At 32.5% G+C, this 20,125-nt stretch overlaps 1 protein-coding gene across 22 annotated transcripts in view; it reads right to left on the bottom strand.

Annotated features, from left to right (window-relative positions):
* LOC145291925 (tensin-3-like) overlaps positions 1–13,257 on the bottom strand; it is a 1,436,242-nt gene extending 1,422,985 nt beyond the window's left edge. For all 22 annotated transcript variants that reach the window (XM_080137783.1, XM_080137795.1, XM_080137791.1 and 19 more), the window contains exon 1: positions 12,812–13,257. In XM_080137783.1, the coding sequence (XP_079993909.1) occupies positions 12,812–13,042 (231 nt within the window). In that variant the 5' untranslated portion in view covers positions 13,043–13,257. The remainder of the gene's footprint in view (positions 1–12,811) is intronic.
* Positions 13,258–20,125: the final 6,868 nt, after the last annotated feature.

The following is a 20,125-nucleotide window of genomic DNA, read 5'->3' as shown; positions in this document are numbered from 1 at the left end:
TGTTCGATAAAATGCATGCCCATTGGCTGATAGGAAGGGGCGCGGTGGATACTAGAAAGCTGATTGGCTAACTAAAATCCTCAACAGAAGAGGACCATATAAAAACGAGAAACAACCACAGAATTCGCGCATACGCCTGACGAATCCTAGAGTGGATGAAACGCCGAATATTTAATGTAGCTTAATCGCCATATATATTTTATAAATTACTATAATATATATATATATATATATATATATATATATATAAATATATATATATATATATAATGACCTTATCTAATTTTAATAATTAATGATTCCCATATTGCATGAAAATTATCTAACTCTTTTCTCTCTATAATTGTTACTTCATCCGATAATGATAGATTGTTAATCTTTTTACATGAGATGAAAACAATAGTCCAAATGATCCAAATAATCCAAATTATCAATCATTATCTCAAAAATTAAGAAACACGAAAGTAAAGTCAAGCCATGTTTGTCCTAATCAATGCTAAATAAGCGACTATTTGAGAATACAAGGTGGTGCATGTGAGGGAGCTCTCTGCTTATCCTAACATTAAATCATTTTGGACAATATTTATTTAGGAGAAGTACGGCTGAAGATTGCACAACCTTTGCTGCACAATAGACTCCCTGCAGGGGTTACCAATTGTTTCTTGAGACTAAATGGAGACCTATATATACATAAACCTATTATTCCTTTTTCTGTGGTATTAAGTGGACCCTTAGTAATGTCGAAAGCGTCTGATACCCCCTTCTCCCTCTCGTGCTTGTTTTAAATAAAGATTGTTGTTTGATTGTTGTATGTTATTGTTGTATGTTATTGTTGTATATTATTGTTGTATGTTATTGTAGTGAAATCTTTTGTTAACTATATTGTCTCCTTTTTATGTTTACAATTATGTTATGGTGAAATTCTTTGATTCGTATGGTTGTGCCATTGATTTTATGATGAACTTTTGGAAGCATTCTGTGATATTGTTGGTGGATTTCCTTTGATTTTATTGAAGCTTATTCATCTATTCATTTACCTCGCCATGAGTCATCTCTTATCGAGGCTAACAGCTAATTGAGGATGAGGAGAGTAGAAAGTGGATCTTAGGTTTACTTTCGGCATCTGCGTAACTCTCGTTTCCCTTATTTTGTTGTTAAGTCCTTACATTCAATGAGCATTGCTTCTGACAAAGAGGGAAGAATTGCTTTTTTTTTGTTTTCTATTCTATCTAACACTTATCGTTGGCAAGATTTGACCTTGATGTATATTTTTAGCTCCTTACATCGAGTGGCTTCATGCTTTGTCTGGAACGATTTTTGTAAAAACACGTGTTACTGAGATCGATATTTGATATGCCACGGGTCCTTTCATAAAGACCAATTACATAACAGATAAAATACTAAGTAAAATTCAATTCTAAGTGACACTCTTCTGGAGGTTGAAGGTTCAATCCTTAGTGCAGACGATACTAAGAATACAATTGCAAATTACTTAAGATTTCTTCCTGGTCATAGTTAATGGAACAAGAGCATATTACTTCTGTGGATTAAATTAAGGGTTCTGTTAAAAATTCTGTGAAGATTCTCGAGTTTGTCAAAAAGATTCCCGAGTTTGACAGAAAGATTCCCGAGTTTGTCAGAAAGATTCCCGAGTTTGTCAGAAAGATTCCCCGAGTTTCTCAGAAAGATTCCCCGAGTTTGACAGAAAAATTCCCGAGTTTTTCAGAAAGATACTAAAATCCGAGTAAAAGATTTGTGACTTCAACAAGATACACCTGAAGAACTGATCCACATCTGGCATCAATTGAAATGAATGGCTCTCGTCTTCAGGAGGCCTCAAGTTTTGACAAGCTTCTGGGCTTGATCATTACTTCTGATCTTAAATGGAACACGTACATCAAATCTGTTGCCAAGGCCGCTAGAAAAATGGTGGGATCCTTCTATCAATCCGGTAGATATCTCACTGCTGTTGCAATTCTCTATCTATATAAGAGCCAGGTACGTCCAAGGATGGAATACTGTTGCCACATCTGGGCAGGAGCTGCTAGAAAGGACTTGTCCTGCCTTGATAGAGTTCAAAATAGACTTTGTAGCCTCGTAGGAGATGTCCTTTTCTCTTCCCTGCAACCTCTATCTCACAGAAGAGATGTTGCGAGTTTGTCTCTGATGTATCGTTATTTTCATGGAAAGTGTTCGACTGAGCTTCAGTCTATGGTCCCCCCCCCCTTGCCTAATTTTCACAAGAAACACCCGTCTAGCTGTAAACACTATCAATAATTTCCCCCACTCTTTATCTGTGCCTAAACCTAAACGTAGATTCCATGAGCAAAGCTTCTTTCTTAGAACTGCACGCCTGTGGAATTATCTTCCGTTTTCCTGCTTTCCGGCTGACTACAATATGGTTGTGTTCAAGTCTAACGTAAATAAGTTCTTGATGAGCCGTTCCATATAAGTTATCAAATTTACCGAATTTTCATTACTAATGATTACTATATTGTCAAATTTCTACTGTACACTCTTTAACCCTTATCCTTGAGTGGCCTCTTGGCCTTGATAATGTGGTGATGCGTGTGTGTAAAAAAAAAAAAGAAAAGAATGTCGGAGGTTACATTAGTCGAAACATTGTGTGAATAACATTGAGGATGAGAAAAATAGTCTGAAGAATGTAAATAATACAAATTATCAATCCTCATCTAAAAATATTCCGAAGCAGAGTTGAATCATTATTTTTATTATTTTCATTTTTCGTCTTCTTGTCTTATGCCGAGGTTTCTTGAATAAATTCCAACTTCTGTCCGTTGTTATTTGGGCCACCAACATCAATGTAGAACACACCAAGATCAAATGACTGATGGTGGGTAACGTAACGTAATGTGATTAGATCAGTTGAGATATCTTTATGCTGCACACTTTCTCATTTTTTATGCCTGGTGTGCTGCAGCCAGGAACGTGTCGTTTAGTCAACAGAACAGATACTACACACTATCCCACCTGATGATGAATATTATAAACGACATAAAAATGAATCGTATGGATAAAATTTGATGACTTATAAGGATGATTTATGAGAAGTGTTTATTGGCATTAGTTTTAAGTATGATCACGTTGTAGCCCTCAGGGAAGCAATAATGTAGCAACATATTCCGCAGATAGGAATTTCTTAAATAGATACTTGTTTCTATTGAACTGAGCTAGAACTAAATGGAGATAAGAATCTAGTGAGTTGATATATAAGCAGACTGGGATGTTCCTTTCTGTTTAAATGTGCAAATCTATTCTCTGCATTTCGATTGGCTTTAGTCCAAGGATAGAGTACTGCTGCCACATTTGGGCAGGAGCTACTAAAAACAGCCTATCCTGCCTTGACACAGTACAAAATAGACTTCGTGGCTTAGTGGGGAATGCCCTTTTCTCTTCCCTGCAACCTCTTTCCCACAGAAGAGACGTAGCGAGCCTATCTTTGTTCTATCGTTATTTCCATGGCAAGTGCTCGTCTGAGCTCCATTCTCTGGTCCCCCCTCACCAATCTTTTTCAAAAAATACCCGACTAGCTGAAACCACCGTCAATAATTTTCTCCACTCCCTATCTGTGCCTAAATCAAAATGTAGATTCCATGAACAAAGCTTCTTTCTTAGAACTGCACGCTTGTGGAACTCTGTTCCACTTGCTTGTTTCCCTCCCGACTTCAACCTGGATGTCTTCAAGTCCAACACAAACAAATTCCTGATGAACCGCCCCCCCCCCTAAGTAATTACACCTTACCAATTCTCCAATACTATTGCTACACTATCCCATTGATTACTGTACACACAATAACCCTTATCCCCGAGTGGCCATTGGGCCTTGATAAGTGGTGAACTCCATGTAAAAAAAAAAAAAAAGTCTATTACTGGACATATAAGCAAGAATTTTTGTCAACTGAAAAAATTGTTTTGTAGCTTTATTTACTTTTGTAGGTATTTATTAAGCTGTAAAACCCCACAAAGAAAAGGAAAAAACAAGTTTGTCTCTGCTTTATCGTTATTTTCATGGCAAGTGCTCGGCTGAGCTCCATTCTATGGTCTCCCCCCCCTCGCCAAACTTTCACAAGAAACACCCGTCTAGCAGAAAACACTATCACTAATTTCCCCCACTTTTTATCTGTGCCTAAACCTAAACGTAGATTCCATGAGCAAAGCTTCTTTCTTAGAACTGCACACCTATGGAATTATCTTCCGTTTTTCTGCTTTCCAGCTGACTACAATATGATTGTCTTCAAGTCTAACGTAAACAAGTTTTTGATGAGCCGTTCCATATCAGTTAACAAATTTACTGAATCTCCATTACTAACGGTTACTATATTGTCCAATTTCTACTGTACACTCTTTAATCCTTATCCTCGAACGGCCTCAAGGCTTTGATAAGTGGTGATGCCTATGTAAAAAAAAAGGAGTTTTATAATAAGATTTTAAAATGAAATCCTTATTTTTACTTCAGACTAAGGTTTTATCAACAAATTTAACCAAGATTATCTTTAACGAAACTGGGCATAAAACATTGAAGGACATATGTGCATTAACATTCAAGACAGTTGAAAAAACCTAGCTCTCTTCTAGATCTTTCTTTCAATTAGCAGATTCATTATTTCTGATCACATAACACACGTAGGTGTTCTGACATAATTTAAGTAACGAAAAACACCTTCATTATAACTGATTAAACTTAACTTTTTCTTAAAAAAAAATAATGCATGTCTAGACGCTTAATTTTAAGAAAATCTCTGCGAAACACTTTCTTTTTATCTCTTCTTTCTATTTTTTTTTTCTATTTAGTTTTCATTTTCATTAAATGAATGACCTCGAGTAGATCAGAAGTGTACTGTCGCCTGACGATATTTTTTAAAACTGAAACAATGAATTTACTGAAGCGAAATATGGTAATTTTGTTTATCTAAATTGAATAATATATATATATATATATATATATATATATATATATATATATATATATATATATATATATATATATATATATATATGTAAGAGAAAGAAAATTAAAACTGTTAGCTGAACTTTACAATCAAAATTTATTGTTCGACTGAATATTCCAAAAAACAATTTACAAAGTCCTTATTCTGCAGAGTTGCAAAGAATGCTATTCTTACTATTCTTCTCATCAGAGGACAGAAAGAAATCAGCAAATTATATTTGTAGCAATGTTAGAATTTGCTAGTTATGGCGTTAAGTGAAACCGTAATTTATTATAGTCATAAATTGCAAAGAAAAACAAGTGAAAAAATGTTGGATATGTAAAAAAAAAAAAAAAAAACTGCACATAATATTTCAGCTTGCATGAAAATTCTCTCAAGGTAATCCGAAAGCAGAAATAGTTCTTTAGAGAGAATGGAGTCCAAAATTAAATCCAATGTAATGATGCATATAGATATAGTCTGGTTGGAAAGTTTTCAAAGCAGCTGAAATAATATATATATATTTGGTTGGTAGAGTGCTTGCCTTACATGCAAGAGGCTCGGGTTTTGAATCCTGAGTTCGGATGTGTCTAACTGATGAGCCCAAATGAGGGCGAAACTCGAGTCTTGGACTTCCGGTTCTTTGACTGTCATGGCTCTTGTGGCTGCCACGTTGTTTGGCTGTGGAATTTATTATATATACAATCTCTCACATTCTGAAAATCCTATCATAAGTTGCTCGCTTGGTTAGCATTGCTGGATGGCATCAACCTTTCGAGTTAAAACTCCTACTTGTGAGGCATTGACTTGGGGTTATTAGCTGGTTGGATGACCGCGTCCCTTGTTGAGACAAAGTAGGTTCATTTCACAGTCGGATTTTGGCGCGGTTTGCTTGATTTGTGTTGGTTAATAGAAGTTCTTGTGTGCAGGGCGTTTGCTCAGTTGGTAGAGTGCTTGCCTTGCATGCAAGAAGCCCAGGTTTCGAATCCTGAGTTCGGATGTGTCTAACTGATGAGCCCAAATGAGGGCGAAACTCGAGTCTTGGACATCCGGTTCTTTGACTGTCATGGCTCTTGTGGGCTGCGACGTTGTTTGGCTGTGGAATTTATTATATATATATATATATATATATATATATATATATATATATATATATATATATATATATATATATATATATATAAATGTGGAAGTTAAAGGAAGAGAACAAATTCAATTCTTTAAGGGGAAACGAAACTTATCGGGATAATAGAAAGCTCAACAAAATTGTTACTTAGTTTTATTTTTAGAAAAAAGAATTCCAGCAGAGTGTTCTATTATGAGGGGGGAAAAATATAAAATAAGAGAGCAATATTTATATTTATATTTTCAGAAGTTTAGATGAGATAAGCCATCAGTACCGTCGGTTTCACATCTGGTAATAGACAGAAGAGATAGATTGGCTGAAGAGAGCTTAATATGGGGACCTAAAACGGTTTCCTATCATCAGATTTTTTAGCCGACGGTACCAATGGCCTCTCTCATTTAAGCTTCTGAATATATATATATATATATATATATATATATATATATATATATATATATATATATATATATATATATATATGACTTACTAACTGAATAATTGAAAGCCATTAATTATAAATGAAAATTAAATTATGAGAGATTGGGTTGATTATTTTAATTTACTTTTGCATTTGAATAGACACGTTTTGGCACTTGTGCATTAGTGCATAGATACAACTTTTTTGTTTTTCAATTAGAACATTTGGAGAGTGCATAGCAAGGGCAGACAAATACAATTTCAGGATTGAATAAAAAATCTCACAACAATAAATATGTCTTTTTTTTTTAAATAGACTTGAGAAAATTATGATAACACAAAATACAGTTTTTTAAACACAAATTAGAGATGAAAAAAATTTTTTTGTAACAAAGCCAAAATTCTGAAATTTTCGAATGCGTTTTTTTTTTTTTTGCTATTGTTTGTCATACATTTATTGAATTGAAATAAATATAAGAAATTTATATACACACAAAATAGTTTTCTACCCCTGATAAGCACACTCCATATGTCCCAACTGGAAACCAAAAATGTTGTACTAGTGCACAAGTTCCCATGTTTTTGAAAACAAGTGATTACATGGTACCTATCAACACGGAAAATCGGACATTACATGGAATGTCCATGCCATAACGGATCCATAATGATGAAATACAGATGGAAACTTCGAGAAGTGGCAAATAGCAGACGCCCTCTCCCCTACAAAAACTTGAAAATCATAAAAACGTCAAAAAATAAAATGAAAAATATTTTTTTCTTGTTTTTGAAAAAGTTTCTCGTCTGAGATGGTTCCTTTCTTTTAACTTCACCGATTGATATTTTATGTGAATGTTAGTGGGAACACTGGCGGAGCATACGTTTTATGTAATTTTTGACAGAAGATAACCTCTATGATTATATACAAAACACTGTGTACGTGCATGAGAGAGAGAAAGAGAAAGAGAGAGAGAGAGAGAGAGAGAGAGAGGGAAAGACTTCCTTATGGACTCCAAAACGGCTAGACCGATTTTTGATGAAGCTTCACACAAATGTACTTGATGTGTCTGGCAGTGTTCTTAAATAGCTTTTATATCAGAATCCATCTGATAAGTATCGAAAATCAATAATTGAACAAGTCTGATAAAGAAAGAACTGTTCGATTTTGACCTAAGTTAACACATTTATACAGCCGAACATCACACATGCATTTGTTGCCAGACAAGCACAGAGGTACATCATATAAAATCAACAGTAGGTTCTTTGATAAGGCAGGGGTGCATTCTAAATAAATGCTTCAAGTGAATATTTTTTAGTTACATTTTCACCCTAAACAAGGCATAGTGTCACTTTGAAGTAGGGGGCTACTATCGGGGACATAAGTTGCAGGGATACTATGTAGGGAGTTGAGCAGCAAGATGTCTGTTTACATTGCACTTGAACTTCTGCATGTCAGTACAGTTGGAAAAGCAGGAAGCTGGAAGGGAATTCCAAAGTCTAGCACTTCTGAGGAAGAAACTATTAAAATTGAAAGCTTTCTGGCATTTAGGGATCTCTACTGTGTAGGGGTGGGACTTTGCTGTTTGTCTGGTTTGTCTGGTTTGTCAGGGTATTTACGTCGAAAGTACAAGGGCTTGTAGTTCGTCAGAGCATCCACCATTAAAATACTTGTAAAACAGGCAGAGGGATGCAACATTTCGTCGATGGGACAGAGGTTGAAGCTTAGATGACAGTTCAGGACCTATCAGGTTGGCAACTCTCTTTTGGACCTCGTCCAGGAGTGAGAGACTAGTAGCAGATGCACCAACCCAAAAGTGACAATACACCATACATGGGTGAATGGTGGCCTTGGTAAGGTACAGGATACTTTCAGGTGTAAGTAGCTTTCTAGCACGGTAGAGAGAGCCCACCTTCTTCATAGCAGCCTTGGCAATGCTCTCAATGTATCTGTTTCAACTCATGACCCCTGTAAACGTTAAGCCGAAGAGTTTGAACGAATTACTTTTAAGTAATGTATCTTTAGCCATAGTTATTAATGGTTGAGAAAGTTTCTTGTAATTATTGAAGGAAATGAGCTTAGTCTTAGCAGCATTGAACGTTACCATCCATTTTTAACCCCATTCTACTACAGATTTGAGGTCTTCCTCTAGGCTTTCCAACATTGCCTTAGATATGTGTTCATTTGTTTTCCGTTTATGCCTGTTATAGAGCAAACTAATATATATATATATATATATATATATATATATATATATATATATATATATATATATATATATATATATATATATATTAGTGTTGGAACGATTAATTGAAATCGAAATCGGAAAAATCGAAACTTTTGGAATTATTGGAATTGGTACGAGAATCGGGCAAATTTGTGCCTATTTTCTGTTGCCAAAAACGATTCTTTTAATAGTTTTTTTATTTGATTTTGTGTAAAACAAAATTTCCCATTGCTGATAGTAATGCTAAGATAATTAAATTTAAACTACCAGTAAAACTAAAATCTATAGGTTACCCATTCCACGTTTGAGAAAATATCTGCAAACTTAACTGTTATTGTTTTTTAATCGGAAATAAATAACAACTTCGTTGTAAAACATTTGGAGATTTATAAAGAATTGGAACCAGAATCAATAATTTAATATGGAATCAGTAATGGTATCGGGATCGGGAAAAATATTGGAATCGTCTCATCATTAATATATGCATATGGGCGTCGCTCAGAGTTTAAGGAATGAGGGTGGAGAGTTGCATGTTTTGATTTCGATTCTAGCTGATGGCACCCAAGCTCATAACTGCAGTTTGTTGTAATTTAGAATGCATGAGTTATTATAAAGGTTGTTTATTTTTATAGGGAACAGTAATCCAGATTATATATAAGTTAATATAGATGTTGTTTATTTTTATAAGGAACAGTAATCCAGAATATATAAGTTAATATAGATGTTGTTTATTTTTATAGGGAACAGTAATCCAGAATATATAGGTTAATATAGATGTTGTTTATTTTTATAGGGAACAGTAATCCAGAATATATAAGTTAATATAGATATTGTTTATCTTTATAGGGAACAGTAATCCAGAATATATAAGTTAATATAGATGTTGTTAATTTTTATAGGGAGCAGTAATTTAGAATGCATGAGTTATTATAGAGGTTGTTTATCTTTATAGGAAACAGTAACTTAGAATGTATGAGTTAATGTAGGGGTTGTTTATTTTTATAGGAAACTGTCATTTAGGATGTATGAGTTATTATAAAAGTTGTTTATATTCATAGAGAACTGTAATTTAGAATGTATGAGTTATTATAAAGGTTGTTTATTTTATAGGGAACTGTAATTTACTATGTATGAGTTAATATAGAGGTTGTTAATATTTATAGGGAACTGTAGTTAAGAATGTATGAGTTATTATAAAGGGTGTTTATTTTTATAGGGAACAGTAATTTAGAATGCATGAGTTATTATAGAGGTTGTTTATCTTTATAGGGAAAGATGATGAATACATCATTGTTAGGGTTAATGAGTGCATCTAAAAATGGAATTTTGTTGTTAGCGTTTAACTAAAATGAAAGTAAGCAGAAAATTATTTTTTAAAATCTTTTGTAGTTTTTTTGCCTGCCACCATTGTTGTTTTCTGAAATGAGTTCATCGTTCATGTATCTGGTATAAATAGATAGTTCTGCTAATATATATATATATATATATATATATATATATATATATATATATATATATATATATATATATATATATGTATGTATATATGTATGTATATATGTATGTATATATATATATGTATGTATATATATATGTATGTATATATATATGTATGTATATATATATGTATGTATATATATATGTATGTATGTATATATGTATGTATATATATATGTATGTATATATATATGTATGTATGTATATATATATGTATGTATATATATATGTATGTATATATATATATGTATGTATATACATATATATATATGTATATATATATATATATGTATGTATATATATATATATATGTATGTATATACATATATATATATGTATATATATATCTATGTATATACATATATATATATATGTATATATATATATGTATGTATATACATATATATATATGTATATATATATATGTATGTATATATATATATATGTATATATATATATATATATGTATATATATATATGTATATATATATATGTATATATATATACATATATATATGTATATATATATATATATATATATATATATATATATATATATATATATATATACATATATTGGTAAATATAGATTGGTTCATTTATTCAATAAGGGAATACAAACAATTAGTTGGGGGATAGAAGGAACTCTTTATGCCAAGGCATTTCGAAGCCTAATGCTTCTCATCAGAAGAGTAGAGAAGATGCTAGGTAACATAGTGGAGATGCGGCGTCTAGCGTGGGATTCATTAGGAACGAAATAGATCAAATAAAATTATATCATCTATAATTTTAAATTGATCTATTATTAATTACTCGCTAGGTTAGCATTGATGGATGATATCGTCCTAGAGAGTTTAAAATTCCTATTTGTGAGACGTCGCCTTGGGTTATAGCTGGTTGGATGATCATGTCCCCTGTCGAAATGGAGTAGGTCCATTCCACAGTCGGATTTCGCTGCGGTTTGCTTAATTTGTGTTAGTTAATAGACTCTCTTGTGTGCAGGGCGTTTGATCAGTGGTGGAGTGCTTGTCTCGCATACAAGAGGCTTGGGTTTCAAAACTTGGGTTCAGATATGTCTAACTGATGAGACAAATGAGAGCGAAACTTGAGTCTTGGACTTCCGGTTTGTTGAATGTCATGGCTCTCGTGAATTATATATATATATATATATATATATATATATATATATATATATATATATATATATATATATATATGTATATATATATACACACACTAGAAAAGATCCGACCTGTTGGGTCATTCATGCAACTCAATTAGATTTTGCTTTAACCAGACAAAAGTGATTTTTCAAAACAAATTTAAAATAAAAATAAAAAGGTAAAATCCAAATTAACATTTTTTCTTATCTCCTCGTGTTTGAGTTTGTGATAATATTTCCTATCGTTTATAACGAGCTATTAGAATGTTCTGTTTTTTAGTTAGTCTTAGTACTTTTCACTTCTCTCTCTCTCTCTCTCTCTCTCTCTCTCTCTCTCTCTCTCTCTCTCTCTCTCTCTCTCTGTGACGGATGCGAGAGTAATAGACACCGTATGAGCAAGAGGGAGGTCGAACAATCTGCAGCAATAAAAAATTAGTGAGAGAGAGACATACGAGAGATAATTGATAATTGGTGAGTTAATTACAAATTACGGCCAATTAAAACGATTAAAAATGATATTTTTACACAACATTACTCAATCTCAAAACTAAAGAACATTTTAACATGTATTTTGTGTGATTAAAATATCAAGCAACTCTGAGGCTTCTATATTATGAAGTTGTTTATAAGGAAAGTGAATAAGAAATTTGCTCATAAGGAACATAAATTAAAAATTGCTTATAAGAAAAGTGAATAAAAAGGTTGCTTATAAGGTAACCGAAAAAGTTGCTTATAAGGAAAATGAAAAATTTGCTTATAATAAAAGTAAAAAGTTGCTTATAAAAAATGAAAAATTTGCTTATAATAAAAGTAAAAAGTTGCTTATAAAAAATGAAAAATTGCCAAAAAAAATTGAAAAAGTTGCTCATGAAGAAAATAAAAAAGTTATAAAAAAGTGAAAAGTTGATAAAAATTTAAAAATGTTGATTATAATGAAAATTGAAAAGTTGCTTATAAGTGGAAAGTTACTTATAAAAAGTGAAAAGTTGCTAAAATTTTTAAAATGTTGCTTATAATGAAAGTGAACAATTAGTTATAAGATCAGTAATAAAAAAAAAAGTTGCTAAGGAAATTGAAAAAGTTGCTTATGTAAGGAATTATCAAAAACGAAAAAAATATTTTCCAACTATCAACAGAATTGAAGGCAATTTTCACTGCCAATTTTATTTTAGTAATTTCTTTTATACAAGCAAACTTATTTGAAACGAACAATTCCAATAACATTTTGCATGTTTTTACGTTTTGAAAAATAACACAAGTTTATTCTACAAAATCACCCATGACAATCGATTAGATTGCTTAGAAAAAAATATCTTAAATTCGATTTATTTACATCAGTCACGTCACTTTCCTCATATCTATTTTTACATACAACTACCATCACTACTACTACTACTGCTGCTGCTAATGGCAATAATTTATTTCCATCTCTTACCTTATTTTGGCAGCACTGTAAAGGCGAGAAGACGTAGCCTGCCATCTCTTTGACACTCTTCGAGAAAGAAGTGGTAAATCCTGGGGTCGCCATAATCGGTAAGAAATAGGCAACACGTGAAGAAGGTGGAAGAAAGGAAAGAAGGAAAAAGAGCGGGAGAATCCGACGGTACAGGTGATCTGGTGCGGGAAACATCCACCGTGAACTCTTGGATGGGACAGTATCCCTCATCAAGCAGGGTCAGTAATCGAAGTGGTCATTGAGTTGAAAAAGAGGCTGTGAATAGCTTCCGGGAACACACTGGTAAATAGATTAGATCCGAGGGTGTAATTTTTCATACTGAGTTACATCGGGGTCACCAATTAGACACAAGGGGACATGCGGGATTGCTAGGCCCTTGTCAAGGTGATAGCCCGATGCCTAATGTTTCCTGTGGACATGTTTTCAGGTAGGAATATCATTTATGGATAACGATGCGAATAAACCATTTTTTCTCTTTTTTAATTTCATTTTATTTAATTTTTAAATTAATTTTTTTTTTTTAAATTATAAATATCTAACATTAAAAATTTATATAAATATACATATACATATATATATATATATATATATATATATATATATATATATACAAAACTCATTTACAAAAAATAACCTTTGAACTGAATTCAAATTTTACTTTATTTTCTACATTTTTAATGCTTTTTTGTAGGCATTAAACGGAATTAACAGATTTTAAAAAATCAATAATTAAAAAAAAATATTAATGACGTCATAAGAAGTTTATTTGCCGAAAGATTTAGATGATGATCCCCAAATTCCTAAGACGTTAATAACCAGTCAGTCTCTATTTACTCGCCTCCCCACGAGGTCAGATTTAGATGCAAGATGCGTTTTTAGTCTGAAGAAAAATCCTGCTGGCATTTTGGATTTGGATAAAAATAAAAACTGCCTCAGTCTGGAAAGATTTCTCTTCTACTGACCGAGTACAGAAAAGATGAAGCGTAGTACGAAAACATATACTACACTTTGCTTCTAGTTAAAGGTCAAGAAAGACCCTATTTTCTTGCCTCCCCCATAAAGGTAAAATTAAACACAATACCATTTTTTTTTTTTTTTTTTTGATATGGGTAAAATACAGTTCACCCCCACCAGAAAGGGGCACTTTGGATCGAGATAAAAATAAAAACTGTCTCGGTTTGTAAGGATTTTTTTCTTCAGAAAAGATAAAGCGTGGTACTAGAACATATACTACAGTTTGCTCATAGCAAAAAGACCAAAAAAGTCAGTGTTTTTCAGTAGTTGTCACTAACAGTTGTCGCATCCTGCATCATGTAAGCGCTAGTTGTTAGTGATGATGATCTTGTTGGAAGGCCCGATGTATGGATCGTCAGAGCCGGCAACACAGAGTAATGTTATTATCGTTTAATAGTCTATAACACACTGTTGTTGCTTATTACATGTTATGTATGGAAGCCTAAAAGTGATAATACCTTACAAACTTGTTATTAAACATCTTTACATTTTTTTAACTGGACGTATTTATCAGTTCTTAAATGAAACTGAAACTGAAAGTAGAAAGTGAAAGTAATCCAATTTCGAACTATTTATACAAAACTGCGATGCTGATTTTGTAAGAATCCCGACGAGACACAAGCTGAACAAATAGACACGGATATTTTGTAACGATAGCAACAAAAATGTTTTAAAAAATATATTAAAGACAAAAATAGTGAAGATTAGAGTTGCGTTTTCAAAAAGCAACATTAATAAAATCCAAGCACTTTTTGCTCCGACTCCGAGCGGTCTTGATATATTTATAAGCATCCAACGAGAGAGAGAGAGAGAGAGAGAGAGAGAGAGAGAGAGAGAGAGAGAGAGAGAGAGAGAGAGAGAGGGGGGGGGAGTCAGTTCCCAGGCCGGATCTTTTTCTCTGTTGTTATGTCGCCTGCTACATCCGAGTGAGTTTTGTGATGTTATGCGGTCGAGACTAGAGATGCCGCGGCCAGTAAGCTGACCACAGTAGGCTTTGCCCACTTTGGCAACGCAGAGACGGGCTCTCCAGTTAGCAACCACTGTCCGTCATCAGCTACGGGCACTGCCGATCGGCACTCTTGCCTGTGTGACTCCGAGGCGGACCTCTCACACCCAGCGCACGCACGCGCTCACACGCACAACAAAAAAGGCCCTATGCACACAATAGTGATGAAGATGCTGATTGAGAAGCGCAGCAGTCGAAAGGATCCATCCCACGCGCCGTGTCGCCTGCCGCTGCACATACAAGCGGCGATGAATGCACAATAGACGAGTGCTAATAAAATTGGTAAGATTTGTTCGGACCAGTGGAGCAGTGGGGTGAGGGGGGGGGGGATAAATTGGCCACTAGTAATAGTAGCAACAATAGTTGTTATTGTTAGACTTGAGTAACAGACGGCGAAAACTATGGGAAAATTGAAAGAATGGTTGAATATAAAGAATCGGAATATGAAAGAAGTAAAAAAAAAATAAAAAATAAAAAAGTTCACGGTGAACTTCAAGGAAGAAAAAATAATAAAAAGTGAAGTTTTGAAGAAAATAAAAATGAAATAGAGAGTAAGAAGAAATGAGATAAGTTGTTCAAAGTAAAACAAGTTAGCAAAGAAAAATGAAATGCTGCAAAAGTTTGTTTTAAAGCGAAACAAAAAGGGAAACGAGGAAAAAAGAAAAAGAACGAAAAATCGATTTAAAAAAAAGAAAGAGAACAAATTTTGTTAACAAAATGAAAGAAGAAACGTCGGAAAAAAATTGTTCAAAAAAAAAGAGAATAAAAATTTCTTTAATAAAATAAAATGAAATATTATTATTAAAAAAAAAAAGAAGTAAACGAAAAATTGTTTAAAAAAAGAAAGAAAGAAAACAAAAATTATTCAAAAAAGAATGAAAAATTAACAAAAAAAATGTTTTAAAAGGGAACGAAAATTGTTTTAAAAAGAAAAAGAACGAAAAAAATGCCCAAAATATAAACAATTTTAAAATTGATTGAAAAAAAGAAAGAAGAAAATTGACAAAAAACAAACGAAAATAAAACAAAAAATGAAAATAAAACGAAAAATTTACAAAAAACAAAAAAGAAGGTAAATTCAATAAATTAAAGAAAAATTATCATTTAATGCTAACAACGAAAAGTGTGAATAGAAATAGATAATTTAAAAGTTTTTTTTATAAACTTGAAAAACAAAAAGTAAAATCTAATAGAATGAAGTAAAAATGTTGGGAAAATAATTCCCCCTACAAAATCGGTTAAAAAATAGACGCATGCACGTACACACACACACACACACACACACACACACACACACACACACACACACACACACACACACATGTATGTACTACCAGATGTACTTGGCGTTACCCGATATTAAATGTAACGTTAAATTACTTTTAAAAAATGAAGCAAAAAAAAAAAAAACAGAAATAAACTAAGACATGTGCATGTGAGTATTATGCTTTTTCTAAACAGTTCACTTTTTGTAAGTAAAGAAAAGATATACTCCAGCTGAGATCGAAACCAAAACCTAAAGACAGTGAGTCAAGTACAATAATCATTAGGCCAGCTTGCTATGTTCTTTAAAAAGTGTTTTCAAACCTATTTATGCTTAGCATAAGGAATCTGTCATGTGAACGATTAGTGCATGCGCAGTCATGAAGTGGACAAACAGATAAAAACTGATGACCCACCCCCAAGTACCCCTTAGCAGCCATTTTGTCCGGATTACAACCGATTAAAAAGGTTTCCACATATTTGAATACCCTATATATCAAGTTTCAAGTTTGTAGGCAAAAAATTCGTTGAGTATATAGGTTGAGAGTTGTCCTCACACACACACACACACACACACACACATTCTAACTTTTATAGGAATATAGATGCATGCATGTATGTATATATGTATGTGCTTATATGTCAGGTCATGTCATATGCTACTGGTACCATGTAACCTAGTACTACCTGCTTCATGGTCGGGTCATCAGCGACTAAACTGGTTCCCCCAACAGACTTGTTTGATGAGGAGTGCGGCTAGTCTCCCTGAAGATTAAAAACAGGACCTTTAAAGGGCGAATGAACCCTTTTTCTGTGTCAACGGCCAACTAGCACTGTGTGTGTGTGTGTGTGTGTGTGTGTGTGTGTGTGTGTGTGTGTGTGTGTGTGTGTGTGTGTGTGTGTGTGTGTGTGTGTGTGTTGGGGTGGAGAGAGCTCCCGTAAGCCATGGTGAAGACAATCTTTCTAGGAGAAGCAAATCTCTTATATAAAAAACCATAAAGCGGGAGACCAGTACCCCCATTAAGCTGGTCTGCAGTTTATTTTGTTGCTGGCTATCTTGCTCTTGCTTGTTGCTGGATCTCAACATTTTGAACCGAGAGAGAGACTTAGCTGTCGTACAAAGCTAAGACTCTGTAACATCATCTTTGTATAGATACTCCCACAGGCATTTGGGCTCATGGACGTTAAGTGTCTGAGGTAGTGGCACTTGTCTGACAAGACGTTGCAATCATCACATGTGTATATATACGTATCAAGCACTGTTAGAGTAAATACTGAAAATATTTACATAACATTTTATATAGCTACATAAAATTTATATATATATATATATATATCCAGAGAGATATTTTCAAAGAGACCCGACGTTGCCCGGGATTGAATGAGGATCAACAAATGTTGCCCCCTCCCAATATTTTTATTGTCACTAAAATCGGTGAAATTGCAGATTTTTCAATCAAATCGATTGATTGCGTTCTCTACTTGGGGACCCACTATGGTGCATTGGGAGGAAGTTTCATATGCCTTTTGCAGTGACTCAGTTCACAATATATTATAGTCTACATTGCACTGTAGAGAACCTAATGTTACTTGTGTAAAATTATGTTTATGAATAATGACTTGCATTAACGTGTTTAAGATGCAAAAGTCAAGTATCATGATTCAATTGTGCCTTAAACATAAACATTACTTTTGAACGTGCCTCAGTCCTATTAAACAACCTAGTATTCATTTTATACGCTAGGTGCTTCTGCTTGTGTGGTGATGAAACTTCTCAAATGCATTTGTGATCGTAGACTTTGTGAGAGCATTAGTTTTTATTCAAAATAGGACTGTTCCTCCTTAAATCGATTTCCGATACTTATGGGAGGCATTCTGATATAAAAACCTATCTAAGAACACTCCCAGACACATAGATTATATTTGTGTGAAATTTCAAAAAGAAATTGTTGTGACCGTTTCGGAGTCCATACGGAACGAACACACAGAAAATAATTATGATATAGGTATTTAATTATTATAGTAGAAAATAATTATGATGTAGGTATTTAATTATTATAGTAGAAAATAATTATGATGTAGGTATTTAATTATTATAGTAGAAAATAATTATGATGTAGGTATTTAATTATTATAGTAGAAAATAATTATGATGTAGGTATTTAATTATTATAGTAGAAAATAATTATGATGTAGGTATTTAATTATTATAGTAGAAAATAATTATGATGTAGGTATTTAATTATTATAGTAGAAAATAATTATGATGTAGGTATTTAATTATTATAGTAGAAAATAATTATGATGTAGGTATTTAATTATTATAGTAGAAAATAATTATGAATGTAGGTATTTGATTATTATAGTAGAAAATAATTATATATATATATATATATATATATATATATATATATATATATATATATATATATATATATGTTTTTTATTTTTTTATTACCGTTTTATCTGTTTGATTACATATGTTTCAGATGTTGGGACATGTTTACGATCCAACAGCTTCGTCAGACCTTACAGAAGTGGTTGTTAGTGCCATGTTTACAATCCAACAGCTTCGTCAGACCTTACAGAAGTGGTTGTTAGTGCCATGTTTACAATCCAACAGCTTCGTCAGACCTTACAGAAGTGGTTGTTAGTATACTAAAGTTAGAATACTAACAACCACTTCTGTAAGGTCTAACGAAGCTGTTGGATCGTAAACATGTCCCAACATCTGAAACATATGTAACCTAACAGATAAAACGGTAATAAAAAAATAAATCACATATTTGCTCTGCAATAGTATTGAGCACTCTCTTCAGGTTTTTACTAATTACCAGTTTTACCAAATATATATATATATTCAATAAGGTAAAAAGCTATAGCAAACATCTAAATGAGTATTTTAACCATAGTTCCTGACTTCAAAAAGCGAAAAATTAAAAAATACATCTGCCTTACTTTTAATGCTAGGTTTATTTATGGTGTCTTTTAAATTTAATAAAAACCCTTCAAAATTTGCTGACGAGGAGACCTTGCTTATTAAAAAACTATATGTAATTATTGTACGTAACTTGATGTCTACCACAATAAAAAGCATTGTTTTCCGAAACGATCGTACAGATAATTGATTTTGTTGTTGTTCCTTCTTATGAAACGGATTTTTAATTTAATTATAATTTGATTTTTAAATTTTAAATTATCAATCACATTACTTAATATATATATATATATATATATATATATATATATATATATATATATATATATATATATATATATATATATATATATATATATATTTAAAGCAAATGGTAAAATGAATAATGAAAAAAATAATTTATTTAGGCAACAAGAATTTAGCATCAACAAGCAATCAGTGTACGATCCTTTCTGGGACGATATAATGAATAAGTGTAAAAAGACAAACCAACTTCAAAAACATTTAGATTAGAAATATGAAATTTAAAAACAAGGGAAAATAAAAAAAAAAACTTGAAAAGGATGAAATGATTGAGAAAAGGAAAGACTATGAAATCTAATATATAAACGGCTATATGTCTGTCGGTCTGTCTGTCTCCATATTTTCAAACTCTATCTCATCCGAAACTAAAAGTCGCAAAGATGATTTGATTATTTGCAGGCCGTTCTTTTATGGGTCTTTAGTCGATTAAAATAGTTTTTATTGGTCAAAAATGGGTCAAAATTGAAAAAAAAATGATTAAACATTTTGTACATTCATTTTAGTTTAGTTTTCATTTTGATCGGTTTATAAGCGTGTTATGTTGGTACAGTGGTAACGTCACCAGCTTTGAATGCTACAGTTTCAGTTTCGATTCTAGTTGATGACACCCAAACACTTATTTTCTTTTGAAATCATGACTCTATGATAATATATACGAAATGTGGTCAAATTAAAATATCACATTTAAGCATATTTTATGACCGGGCAAAGCCGAGTGCCCCCACCCCGCTAGTATATATATATATATATATATATATATATATATATA

This window comes from Euprymna scolopes, chromosome 13 (assembly GCF_053919585.1).
Source record: "Euprymna scolopes isolate OS-2025 chromosome 13, ASM5391958v1, whole genome shotgun sequence".
NCBI classification, from domain to species: Eukaryota; Metazoa; Mollusca; class Cephalopoda; order Sepiida; family Sepiolidae; genus Euprymna; species Euprymna scolopes.
The sequence above is the reverse complement of the archived record's forward strand: the minus strand, read 5'-3'. Positions and strand labels throughout refer to the sequence as shown.